Here is an 11,571-nt window from a genome sequence, read left to right on the forward strand (position 1 = left end):
CAGAATGAAAAACAACCCAAAGAAACATACACATGGGTCAAATAATTATGCTGGTAGCTTCCATGCCTATAACAAAACGATATAAATGGTTGTTGAGTGGCATAGAATTTTCTGGAGTACACTTTAATTGTATATCTAATTTTTCCAGCTGGAAATAACACATGACCCCTCTTACCCATTGACCATATGTTAGGGGCAAAGTCCTTCCACTCAGATAATATAAGCTTTTTGGCAAGCAGAGCAGAAGGTCTATTGTTTTCCCACATATTCTAGAGAAGGTCTCAAAGATGGAGCACAGAAATATATACAATTCGGAATTATCTTGTCTGTTTACCACATGGTCATGTTGACCTAACCGACTCTCACTGTCTTTGTCTCTCATTGTACATTTCCAACTCCTTTCTTTAGCTGGTGTTGTTGTGGTGGGCAGCCTCAACAGTTTGACCAGTGCTGCCATGCAGGTGGACACCTACCAGATCGGAGCCATTGCAGGCATCATTGTCTTGGTGTTGTTGGTGCTTGTTCTCCTCCTCCTCTTCATTATCTTAAGGAAGAAACACAGGGGCAAAGAGCCCACCATGCCAGTTGTGACCTATACTCCTGCTTTGAGGGGCACTGCTGATTACACCAACACAGGTACATTACAGGGGGACCTAATATAAACTGGAATCAGCATGTGTTGTCCCAGGCATGTTACCTAGGTCTTTTCTCAAGTTCGACCATCACTTGTTTTTTGTTAAATGTGCCTTGCTTTTCCTTGATTGTTGTGTTGCTCTTGAACAGTGAAACACTTTTTTCTTAAAACCTTTCAAGGATTTCACCTTTTCAGGATTTCATTAAAAAAAAGTCCAAGGACCTGTTTACCAAAACTAGAATAATGCTATGAACCATAAAACAGCACTTACAGTGAATGTGCTATATACTGTAAGTCACAGACATGAAGAGAATACGTGAGCATCAGTGTTTCTGTGCACTCTCTTTTTCTGTCTCTCCCTCTCCTCTTCCGGCTTTCTCGCTCTTTCAGTGAAAAGAAGATTACATTGTAGTGGAATTTCAATGCTTGTGCACTCGTCTTAGGGACACTACCTAATTTTTTCAGATGCTCACCAACCAAGGTGTGAAGCCCACCCCAGCAGTTATTTCTCCAACCCCAGCTACCATACTCTAACCCAGTGCATCAACTCCCCACATGTTAGCAACACTTCATATGGAAAGGTATGGAAGTGGGATTTTGAGACCGTATAGAGCGACAAAAAATGGCAATGAAAGATTCTGTATAGAATGTGTTTATGCATAAAGATTCTTAAAACTGACATTTGATCCCCAAACTGTTTTTAAGGACAAGAACAACCTGCTGTTTGTGAACCTGAAGAATATGGATCAGAGTAAAAGGGCTCCTCTAAATGAAAGCACTGTCACGCTGCCTACGGACTGGAAACAGATGGACTGCTTAAATGAACTAGGTGAGACCTAGATAAAAGAAGTATCATAACAGCGGCCTCTGTCAGTGTTGTTTGCAGTAGGTGGTCATCGATTTTTACTGTGGTTTCTTTGTTAGGCATGAGCCCCAGGCCAGAAGGGTGTTATGGTCATAGGTCAGATGGGTACGACAGAAATGATAACAAACAGGCCTGAGGGCCGCATCCTCTGTGCAGCCCTCAATCTTTGACTGTTTTGATAAGCCTTTATCATGATAATATTAGTGTATGCAGATAACACAAATATATTGCTTCACCAGATGGTCCCAGTTCCTTGACTGATTTTATGTTACGTTTCATTTGTGTCAGTATAAAAAAAAAAAGTCTTTACAGAGTACTTTGTGTGGAAAAAGGCATCAACAAATCAAACGCAGACCAACAAACAAGAGATTCAATTAAGGACAGGTCTATTGTCACACCATTTTCTAGTTTACTCATATGAAAAAGTTCTACAAAATCATGCCATTATCTATCACATAATGTTTGCCATTCAGCAATCATCCTTATTTAAACTCTTTCTTGTACCAGGGGCCTGTGGAGTTGACAGCAGATACACAGGGAAATCTTTACAAGGTTTTTATTTTACAAATGAATACTAAACTGGTTGGTTTGATCTTGGTATGCACAACTCTCCTTCTCCTTCTTTGTAATACAGGTTCTCTGGGGGAGGGCACACTCTATCATGGTAGCTCCTGTTCCCTCAACAGTTCTGAAAACCCATATGCAACAATTAAGGACCCACCTCTGCTGACAGCCAAAAACACTGAGTGTGGCTATGTGGAAATGAAGTCACCAGCCAGACAGGACTCACCATATGCTGAGATCAGCAACAGTAGTCCAACCAATAACCGCAATGTCTATGAAGTTGGTGAGGACCTTAAGCTTACATTTGTTACTCTTCATTGTCAGTGCTTTACACAGAAGGACGCCTGAGTTGCACAAATTATTTAGTCAGAATCCGAATCAGAAATACTTAATGATCCCCAAGGGGAAATTGCTCGCGTTCCAGCTGATCCCATTCAAAAGTCTTAGAATATATGCAGAAAAATAAAAACTATAATATAGCAAGAATGAAAATAGAATAAGAATTCAAATATAAGAAATGTACTTTCAACTAGAAATATATCTATTTATACAGTGTAATAAATAATGCTACAGTTAAAATATTGGTTATTGCACATAATTTGTCGTAATTATTGCAAACTATTTGGTTTGACACATTATTTGGCTTGAGAAACAAAGCATCCAGACTGACACTCAGACATTATGATGTGTACTGTCATGCCTCTTTTGGTTCCGCAACATTGACATGCTATAAAAAACGACAGGGGCAGTGTTATGCTGGCTCTGCATGGTTCAGTGTAAAAAAACAAAGACGTTGTCGAGGCAAGCCTTCTTTGTTTTTGTATTGTGGAAACTATAGCTCCTTCCACACTGCCTTTTTAGAGCGGAATTTTATTCACTAATATTCTACCTTGCCATCTATATGAAAGTTACAGAGTTGGAATGAAAGGACAGTTACCGTCCTTCTCTAATCCCTCAGAGGAGGTAAAATGGCGGCAAATCGATGTCAATAAACCAGGAGCATGGAACAGGGGTGTAACATTCTGATGGCATTCACAGACAACTTACAGATCCTTCACCTACTACTACTACTACTATTACTACTACTACTACTACTACTATTTACTATTTACTGTCTTTGACGATTAATGTGAGGGGAAAAAATTCCAATTTATGTCTGTCCTACTACTTTTCATCACACTTCCGACCAAAAAATGCTACGGTTTCATTGATCTATTTTCTTTTAAGTATATTTTATAGTCTTTTACAGTCTTTTTTAGTCTTAACTGAGACTTCAATGAAGTCCCCCCAAATATAAATGAATGATTTAACATCTGAATGATACCCTCACAACAGAACATGTCCTGTCCTGAATCTACACACAGTGATGTAATTAAATGTTATACTTTTTTTCATTTTTAGGTTGGACATACTTCCTTTACACCGCATTTTTATATTATTGATCCTGCAAATGCCACCATTTCTGTCTTTGATTTCAGAGCCAACTGGAAGCACCATCCAGTTAACTGGAGACGGAAATGGCCTCGGACAGTTTCGTCAAGATCTATACGATCTACCAAAAAACAGCCACATCCCCTCTCACTATGACCTCCTGCCAGCCAGAGAGAGTACATCTTTAGATCACAAGGAGCTGGACAGTGAATGATGCCCAGAGCCCTGGGCACAACACGAGTCTGCAGCTGTAATACTGAATATTCCACAAACAGACAGACTTTATACCCACAACATATTCTTATTTGTTTTCTTTCAGTTATACTTTGATATTATCTTTGTAATCACATATCATGACTTTTTCTGAATAAAGTGATATGTAAGATGTTAGTTTTGAGGTACATCTGTCTTTGTAGGTCATTCCACATATAAGGGAGGTAAGGTTTGATGATGTGATGCCTGACCATGGCTAAAAGAAAAAGGGTTTTGTACCTGTCACAAACAGCCACACACAAAGTCAGGCTAAAATACCTGCTGTCAAAGCGTAAGACCCTCTGCTATGTACTTTGCATGTATTGTTGTATTAGTGTGACAAACTTGTTCAAATGACAACAGCATGAACACTCTTACATTGGCAAGTGGTTGACGATGCACTTCCCTCCTTCACCTGGCTAATCACTGTGTAAAATTACAGCAATTGCCCGACACAGCCCCACCCACAGGCTGTTGTTAATTAATCCAAGTAGCTTGTTTCATCATCATACAGAGGCCTTTATGATGTTTGTGTAAAACATTCAATATCAATGAAATCTCTTTTTTTGTAACAAAAGTATTGGAAATAAGCTAATTTGATTGAATATTAGCAATTATTTCAAATATTTTTATTTTTTGTGAGGAAGAGATAGAAGCAGCTGATGGTGACCATCAAGTTTCCACATCATAATGATATAAAATGCAGTCAGTCAGTTTTGGATTAGTTTAAGTATTCATGCGTACCAAAGTTTTTTTTTTAAGGAATATTTGTATCAGTTTGAAAGTTGCAAAGCAGCTGGTACTTTGCATGAGGAACTTCATCTCTGAGATGTAGTAGTAGCATTACAACATTCTCCTCATTGTTTCACTTCGTCAGAGATCCAGTAATTATTATTTGTAAAATATATATATGATCTTGGAAAAATAAAAATCAAATCCGAACTTCTCTACATCCTGATAAAGAATATGTTAAATTATTTTTTGTTTGGCTTGTTTGTATTGATGTACTAAATATTTTTTATGCATGACTATATTATTAAAAACATTCAAAGTTCTGTCTGAGATTGGATGAAACAGGTAGCATGGTGATACTTCCCACCATTAGATAATAGAAAACATAGAAAAACCAACCAATGAATAGATCAGCTTAGTATTGTTTATTAGGCACTTGAAGCCCTTCACTACAAGAAGATTTTTTTTAATCTTGAGACACTTATTTCTACTGCATTTTATAAATGCACTGGGTGTGAAACAAATTTCACAATTCTATTTCTTCATCCTGTATGATAGTACCACTTTAATGAACATCTTCACAGCACCAAACTAACACAGACAACGGTAAAGTAAGAGCATAGTTGATAATCTTTACTACAATGCAATTTAAAGGGCTCAACATATCTAAAAAACACTTTATTCAGATTCAGATTCAGAATACTTTATTGATCCCCGGGGGGAAATTGTTTTTGTTCCAATGCTCCATGCAAAGAAGAAATAGAAATACAGCATGAGTGGAAACAAGTGATAAGATGAAGATGTAAATAAAATAAATATTTAAGTAGACATTAAATAAAATAAAATATCAAAGTAGACAATAAAATACAAATAAATAATAAAATAGTAGCCTATAGTATACAAACTGAAATATATACAAAATACAATGAAATGTTTCTAACATTATAAGTTAAATGAGAATGAATAGTTATATTGTTTGCTTTGTTTTATAAATAGCCAAGTGAGTCTGATCATCAGAGGGAGGAGTTGTACAGTTTGATGGCCACAGGTAAGAATGACTTCCTGTGGCACTCAGTGGTGCATTTAGGAGCAATCAGTCTCTGGCTGAAGGTGCTCCTCTGCTTGACCAGAGCGTTGTGGAGAGGGTGAGACACATGCTGAAGTATCGCTGGCACCTTCGACAGCATCCTCCTGTCTGATACTGATGCCAAAGAGTCCAGCTCCACCCCCACAACGTCACTGGCCTTTCTGATCAGTTTATTGAGTCTGTTAGCATCGGCTACTCTCAGTCTGCTACCCCAGCACACCACAGCAAACAGAATAGCACTGGCCACTACAGACTCATAAAACATCCTCAGCATCGTCCGGCAGATGTTAAAAGAGCGGAGCCTCCTCAGAAAATAGAGGCGGCTCTGTCCCTTCTTGTAGAGGACTTCAGTGTTCTTAATCCAGTCCAGTTTATTGTCAATGTACACCCCCAGATATTTGTAGTGTTCAACACGTGTCCACGTTATGCCCCAGGATGTAAACTGGGGCATAACTGGTGTCCTGGTTCTCCTCAGATCCACCACCAGCTCTTTGGTTTTTGTTTTGTTAAGCTGCAGGTGGTTCAGCTCACACCATGAGACAAAGTTGTCCATCACAGCCCTGTACTCAGCCTCCTCACCCTTGCTGATACATCCAACTACAGCAGAGTCATCAGAAAACTTCTGAAGATGTCAAGACTCTGTCTGGTAGCTGAAGTCTGTGGTGTAAAGGGTAAAGAGGAAAGGAGAGAGGACAGTCCCTTGTGGGGCTCCGGTGTTGCTGATCACTGTATCAGACACACAGTGCTGCAGGCGCACGTACTGTGGTCGGCCAGTGAGGTAGTCCACAATCCAGGACACAAGGGGAGGATCCACCAGCATCGCCGTCAGCTTGTCACCCAGTAGAGCAGGCCTGATGGTATTGAAAGCACTGGAGAAGTCTAAGAATGTGACCCTCACAGTGCTCCCCGGCTTGTCCAGGTGAGCGTAGACACGGTTCAGCAGGTAAATGATGGCATCCTCAACTACAATCCGGGGCTGGTAGGTGAACTGGAGGGGATCCAGGTGCGGCCTTACCATAGGCCTGAGCTGATCTAGGACAAGTCTCTCCAGGGTTTTCATGATATGAGACGTCAGTGCCACCGGTCGGTAGTCCGAGAGACCGCTGGGCTGCGGCGTCTTTGGCACAGGAACGAGGCAGGACGTCTTCCATATCACAGGGACCCTCTGGAGGCTCAGGTTCATGTCGAAGACACGGTGAAGCACTCCACAGAGCTGTTTGGCGCAGGCTCTGAGAACCTGTGGGCTGACACCATCAGGGCCTGCAGCCTTACTGGCAGGGAGTTTGCTCAGCTGTCTCCTTACATGAAGCGGTGTAAACAGTGCAGGTTGAGGAAGGGGAGATTTGGAGTCCATAGTGAGAGGAGGGCAGGTAACAAGGGAGCCAGGAGAGGTGTGAGGAGTGGAGGATGGGTGTGAGGGGCTCATAGAGTTGGATGAGGTGCTATCAGGAGGGGGAGGGGGGGTCAGAAGCGGTGATGACCTTCTGATATCCGTCGTTATACCTTGAGAAGAGTGAGATACATGTCTGGGCTTTCCTATGAACCACGGTCACGGTCGGTACAGGTGTTTGTATCACAGGTTGATCTGGGCGTCTCTCGCTTTGCCACAGCTGACTGACGTCACACTGAGTTCGGGCTGGATGTCAACGTAGATGTCTGTAGACTCTTTAACGAGCAGGCTGTATGACATTATACAGGTTTCACATCGACTTGACTTCGGCTTAATAACTATGTATGCGGCTGGGAATGGTGGCTTTCATTCAGTAACCATTTGAACGCAGCGCAGAATGAAAGAAATACTCGATGGTAACAGGTGTCACAAGTTAACCTGGACACTGCGCACTCAACCCCACAGCTAACAGCTAACAGCGTCTCCACGCTGCTCTCGAGCCGCTCGGCGTGAACAAATGCCTCATAGTGTTCCTTCCACCCATGAGTTGTTTGTGAGTACAGCTATTCACGACAAGGATATGAAACCGACAACACGCACTTTTGGACGATTTATAGACAGTTGCGTTTTTTCGGACAGGCATCGTCACAGTCACCTACACTGTCACTGTGTGCTCTGTAGCGCTCGTCTAACAGTGGTCTGCAGGTCGCAGACCTCGGCATCTCCGTGTGGAATAGAAGTGTTCAAGCCACGTCAAAACGAATACACATATACATGACTTGGATCGATGAGCAGGGCGATCGGTATGTTTTTCCCGGTTAGCGGACATGGCCGAGGACCCCTCTCCAGACGGGATTCTCAAACCACACCTCCAGCACATCTGGAACCCTCGCCAGTTAAAATAAACGCCAGTTAAACTGTCACACCGGGCTGCAGATGCGGTCTTTGACGGTAATGTGACCAGGATTGCACCACCTGTTGTTCACATAGACAGCAAGCCCCCCTCCTTTACGCTTACCGCTCGTAGTGCAGTCCCTGTCAGCACGGACAGTGTGGAAGCCCTCGGTGGAAACATTGTGATCAGGAACATCGGTGTGTAGCCATGACTCCGTGAAAATCATCAAACTACACTCCCGTTATTCCTGAAGACTCCGGGTTAGCGCTGTAAGCTCGTCCATCTTATTCTCGAATGATCTCACGGTGCCCATGATGAGAGAAGGGAGACACGGCTTGAATGTCTTCCTCTCCAAAAGTCTCCGGTGTTTCGCTCTTTTCCTCCGTTGTAGCGATCTTTTCCCTCTGCATCCCCGGTGTGTTTTCCTCCTAGGTTCAGCAGGGATGTCCGCCATCACCGTTGCCAAGCCGGCCGGCTTCAGCTCTATCAGCTGATCCCTGGGGTAAACAATGCGGTGTTGCTGAGCGACGGTCGAGTGGCAGAGTAAAAAGAGCGATTCCACCACAAACGCAACAACAAAAACTCTCCACACAAACATCAAAATATAACTTTAATCATAAGCTGGACCTCTGCCTTTCAAAAGGATAATAGTATCGACAATGGTTCATATGATTGAGCTATAATCTTTACTGCCATATATCCCAGAAAACTGTTGATGAATATTTTGCTTCTGAATGATTGTATTTCCTCCCTTGTGTCTGTTCTGTAGATAGATAGATAGATAGATAGATAGATAGATAGATAAATAGATAGATAGATAGATAGATAGATAGATAGATAGAAAGATAGAATTACTTTAATGATCCCAGACTGGGAAATTATTTTGTTACAGCAGCAGTGGGTCCGCAATTAAAACACTTTGTACATAACATAAATAGAATCCAATATATACATAGTGTATATATACAGTGCACAGTGTGCTATAAACAATAAACAGTAATAATGTGTACAACAAAACAAAATATGCAAAATATACTATAACAATAATAATATATACAACAGAACAGTAGAGAGACCAGAGTTCTCTGTCAGGCAGAGGTGAGAGAGTTGTTGTATAAAGTGATGGCTTGTGGCAGGAAAGATTTCCTGTATCTGTTGCTACGACAGCGAAGCTGAAGCAGCCTTCCAGAGAAGGTGCTCCGCTGTCTGACCAGTGTGAGTTGGAGAGGGTGGAGAGGATTATCCATGATGGATAACAGTTTTTTCAGTGTCCTCCTCTCCACCACAGCCTCCAGAGTGTCCTGTTTGCAGCCAATCACAGAGCCAGCCTTCCTGATCAGTTTGTTGAGTCTGTTGGTGTCGCTGGCTCCAATGCTGCTTACCCAACAAACCACAGCAAAGAAAAGTATGCTGAGCCTATGAGTATGCTGAGCCTATGAGCCTAATGTACTACACATTGCAAAAGATTTTCAAGCTGACAAACGCTTAAAGTTGCCATGTGTGAAGTAGAGCAAGCTGTATTTCCCTGAAAAATTTGAGTTTTCTGCTGTTTAATGTTTGAAGTTGGATTAATAGTATAGAAAACTTGGTTACAGTTGTGATTTGATTTGTTTTGGTCAAAACTCATCTATGGCAATTTTGAGCATTTGTTAGCAAGAGAACCATGTTTTTTTTTCAGTGTGAATTAGATTAAGCTGTGTTTCCCTGAAAACTGCTCCTGATGTGCTGGTTGAATTTACATGTAAAAAATATGTTAAGCAAGATGAGAATTTTATTTGGTAGAATATTTTATACATATAAAGGTGATTCATTGTCTTTTACATCAGTGTTTCCCAAACTCATTTGAAATGACAAACAGTGTTGGGGAAGCTACTTTGCAAGCGTTGCTTGTAAAACTACATGTAGTTCAGCCTGGCCGTAGTTTGAACAAACCACATTTCTATCCCTGGAGAAATGTAGTTTGTAAAACTACTGCTAAAAAAAGTAGCCTTAGCAACTACTTATACTCATTATACTCATTTAACTCAGTGGTAAATAAATCAACATTAGTGTATATGAAACAAAATATGATAGCCTGCAAAAAATTCAAATGACATTTTTGGTCAGCATCAAAGGAACTTCAGAGGCACAAACACTGACACTAGCAACTAGATGCCAGGGCAGAATCGCTTGTTGACATGACACATGAGCAGTCTCTCAAAGTTTTTATCAGACAGCTGGTTCCGTTTGGCACTAAAAACATCTTTGCACTGCCTTCCTTGGCACAAAGATGCACCCACTCTGTGAACCATTTGAGTGCTGCCAGGGCAAGCCAATCAGAGGCGGTGTTGGCCTAGCACGTCATGACATGTTTCATGCCTTTTTTCAAAGAAAAATTAAATTACATTTATATTATATAGGTCTTTTTTATATATAAATAAAATATATCATGTTATTGCCCAAAATAACAGTAGTTTGTAAATTGAGTAGTTTAAGTCTCCCCAACAATGATGACAAACCATCACATAATCCTGATGAGAGAGAATTTGTACATGAATTAATGTGCATAAGTCAGAGTAATAGTGGCACTGAACGCAGCTTTCTGTAAGACTTACTTTCAGGGCAGCTAGATCAATAGAATACTGTTTGAATTTCGAGAGTTCAACTTCATTTTTTTTTAAGCAGTTGAGTGTAAAGTGTAAGTGAGGAGCAACAGAAAGCATCCAGACTGGAAACCTCACAAACTGGCATGGTTCATGACAGCCAAAGAAGACATGAATGCTCTACAGCGGGGGATTAATACAGCCAAGAGCGTCACTGGTACCCATTTACAGAACATCAGCGACATTGGTGAAGTGAGATGTCTGCACAGAGCCAAAAGGATACAAAAAGACAACAAGAAAAATGTCCTGCATTCAAAACCTTACTTATGTGAATGTACTAACATCAAAATACTGTTTTATACCTATATTCATTATAATTATTTTTGTATTAAACAATAAGTTCACCAAAAGGAATTTCAAATGAAAATTCAATCAATATCTTCCCACCTCTTAGCTGATGGAAAGTCGAGTAAAGTCCAAAAGTACCCAAACCATTTCTGGAGAGTCGCAGCAAGACAGCTCTGCAGCATTCTCCAAAACAAGGGAAGTAGACGGAGACTTGTTGGACTGGAGGCATAATTCTATTATTATCCTTATTATCATATTAGCATTATAGTTATTTTTATTATATTATTATATAATCATATTAAGTGATATATTAAGTGATTATTGTTCTAGTTTCCACCAAAAGTAGTTGAATTATTTTTGTTTCCTCCTGTTTTATTACTAACACCATTAATGGAAAAGGTCCATGAATATCAAAAGATAAGAAATAGCAGACACATTAAAATTGGTATCATGAAAAAGATACTTGAGTTTTATCCTTAAGCTTGTTTTAAAGACTTGGTGTAAGACTGAAACTTTTCTATTGCCTGTATACTGCTGCCAGTTTCACTCACATTAAACCCCAGTTTGTATGTAGTTCCTCAGTTTAACAGAAGGTGGCACTACAGCACAATATTGTTTGAAAAAGCTATGGCATATGTTTATTTAACAAAGCATACATATTCTCAGTGGCCAACTTCAGGAATTTGAAACATTTATTCATTTTAATATCAAAAGTCAAAACATTCACTAAGGACTGTGTCTTCCAGTCCTGGTTGTGTTGTTTGTGGAGTTTGTCCTTCTTCTTCGTGTAT

At 40.5% G+C, this 11,571-nt stretch overlaps 1 protein-coding gene across 4 annotated transcripts in view; it reads left to right on the plus strand.

The window, feature by feature from the left end:
- Window positions 1-3,884, plus strand: part of megf10 (multiple EGF-like-domains 10) — a 98,447-nt gene extending 94,563 nt beyond the window's left edge. For 3 of the 4 annotated variants that reach the window (XM_030436712.1, XM_030436711.1, XM_030436714.1), the window contains 6 exons: window positions 409-636; window positions 1,100-1,215; window positions 1,340-1,463; window positions 2,007-2,051; window positions 2,134-2,346; window positions 3,542-3,884. In XM_030436712.1, coding sequence (XP_030292572.1) covers window positions 409-636; window positions 1,100-1,215; window positions 1,340-1,463; window positions 2,007-2,051; window positions 2,134-2,346; window positions 3,542-3,708 — 893 coding nt within the window. In that variant the 3' untranslated portion in view covers window positions 3,709-3,884. The remainder of the gene's footprint in view (window positions 1-408; window positions 637-1,099; window positions 1,216-1,339; window positions 1,464-2,006; window positions 2,052-2,133; window positions 2,347-3,541) is intronic. The other variant, XM_030436713.1, reaches the window with a different exon arrangement.
- The last annotated feature ends 7,687 nt before the right edge of the window (window positions 3,885-11,571 follow it).

Source organism: Sparus aurata, chromosome 12, assembly GCF_900880675.1.
Source record: "Sparus aurata chromosome 12, fSpaAur1.1, whole genome shotgun sequence".
Lineage (NCBI taxonomy): Eukaryota > Metazoa > Chordata > Actinopteri > Spariformes > Sparidae > Sparus > Sparus aurata.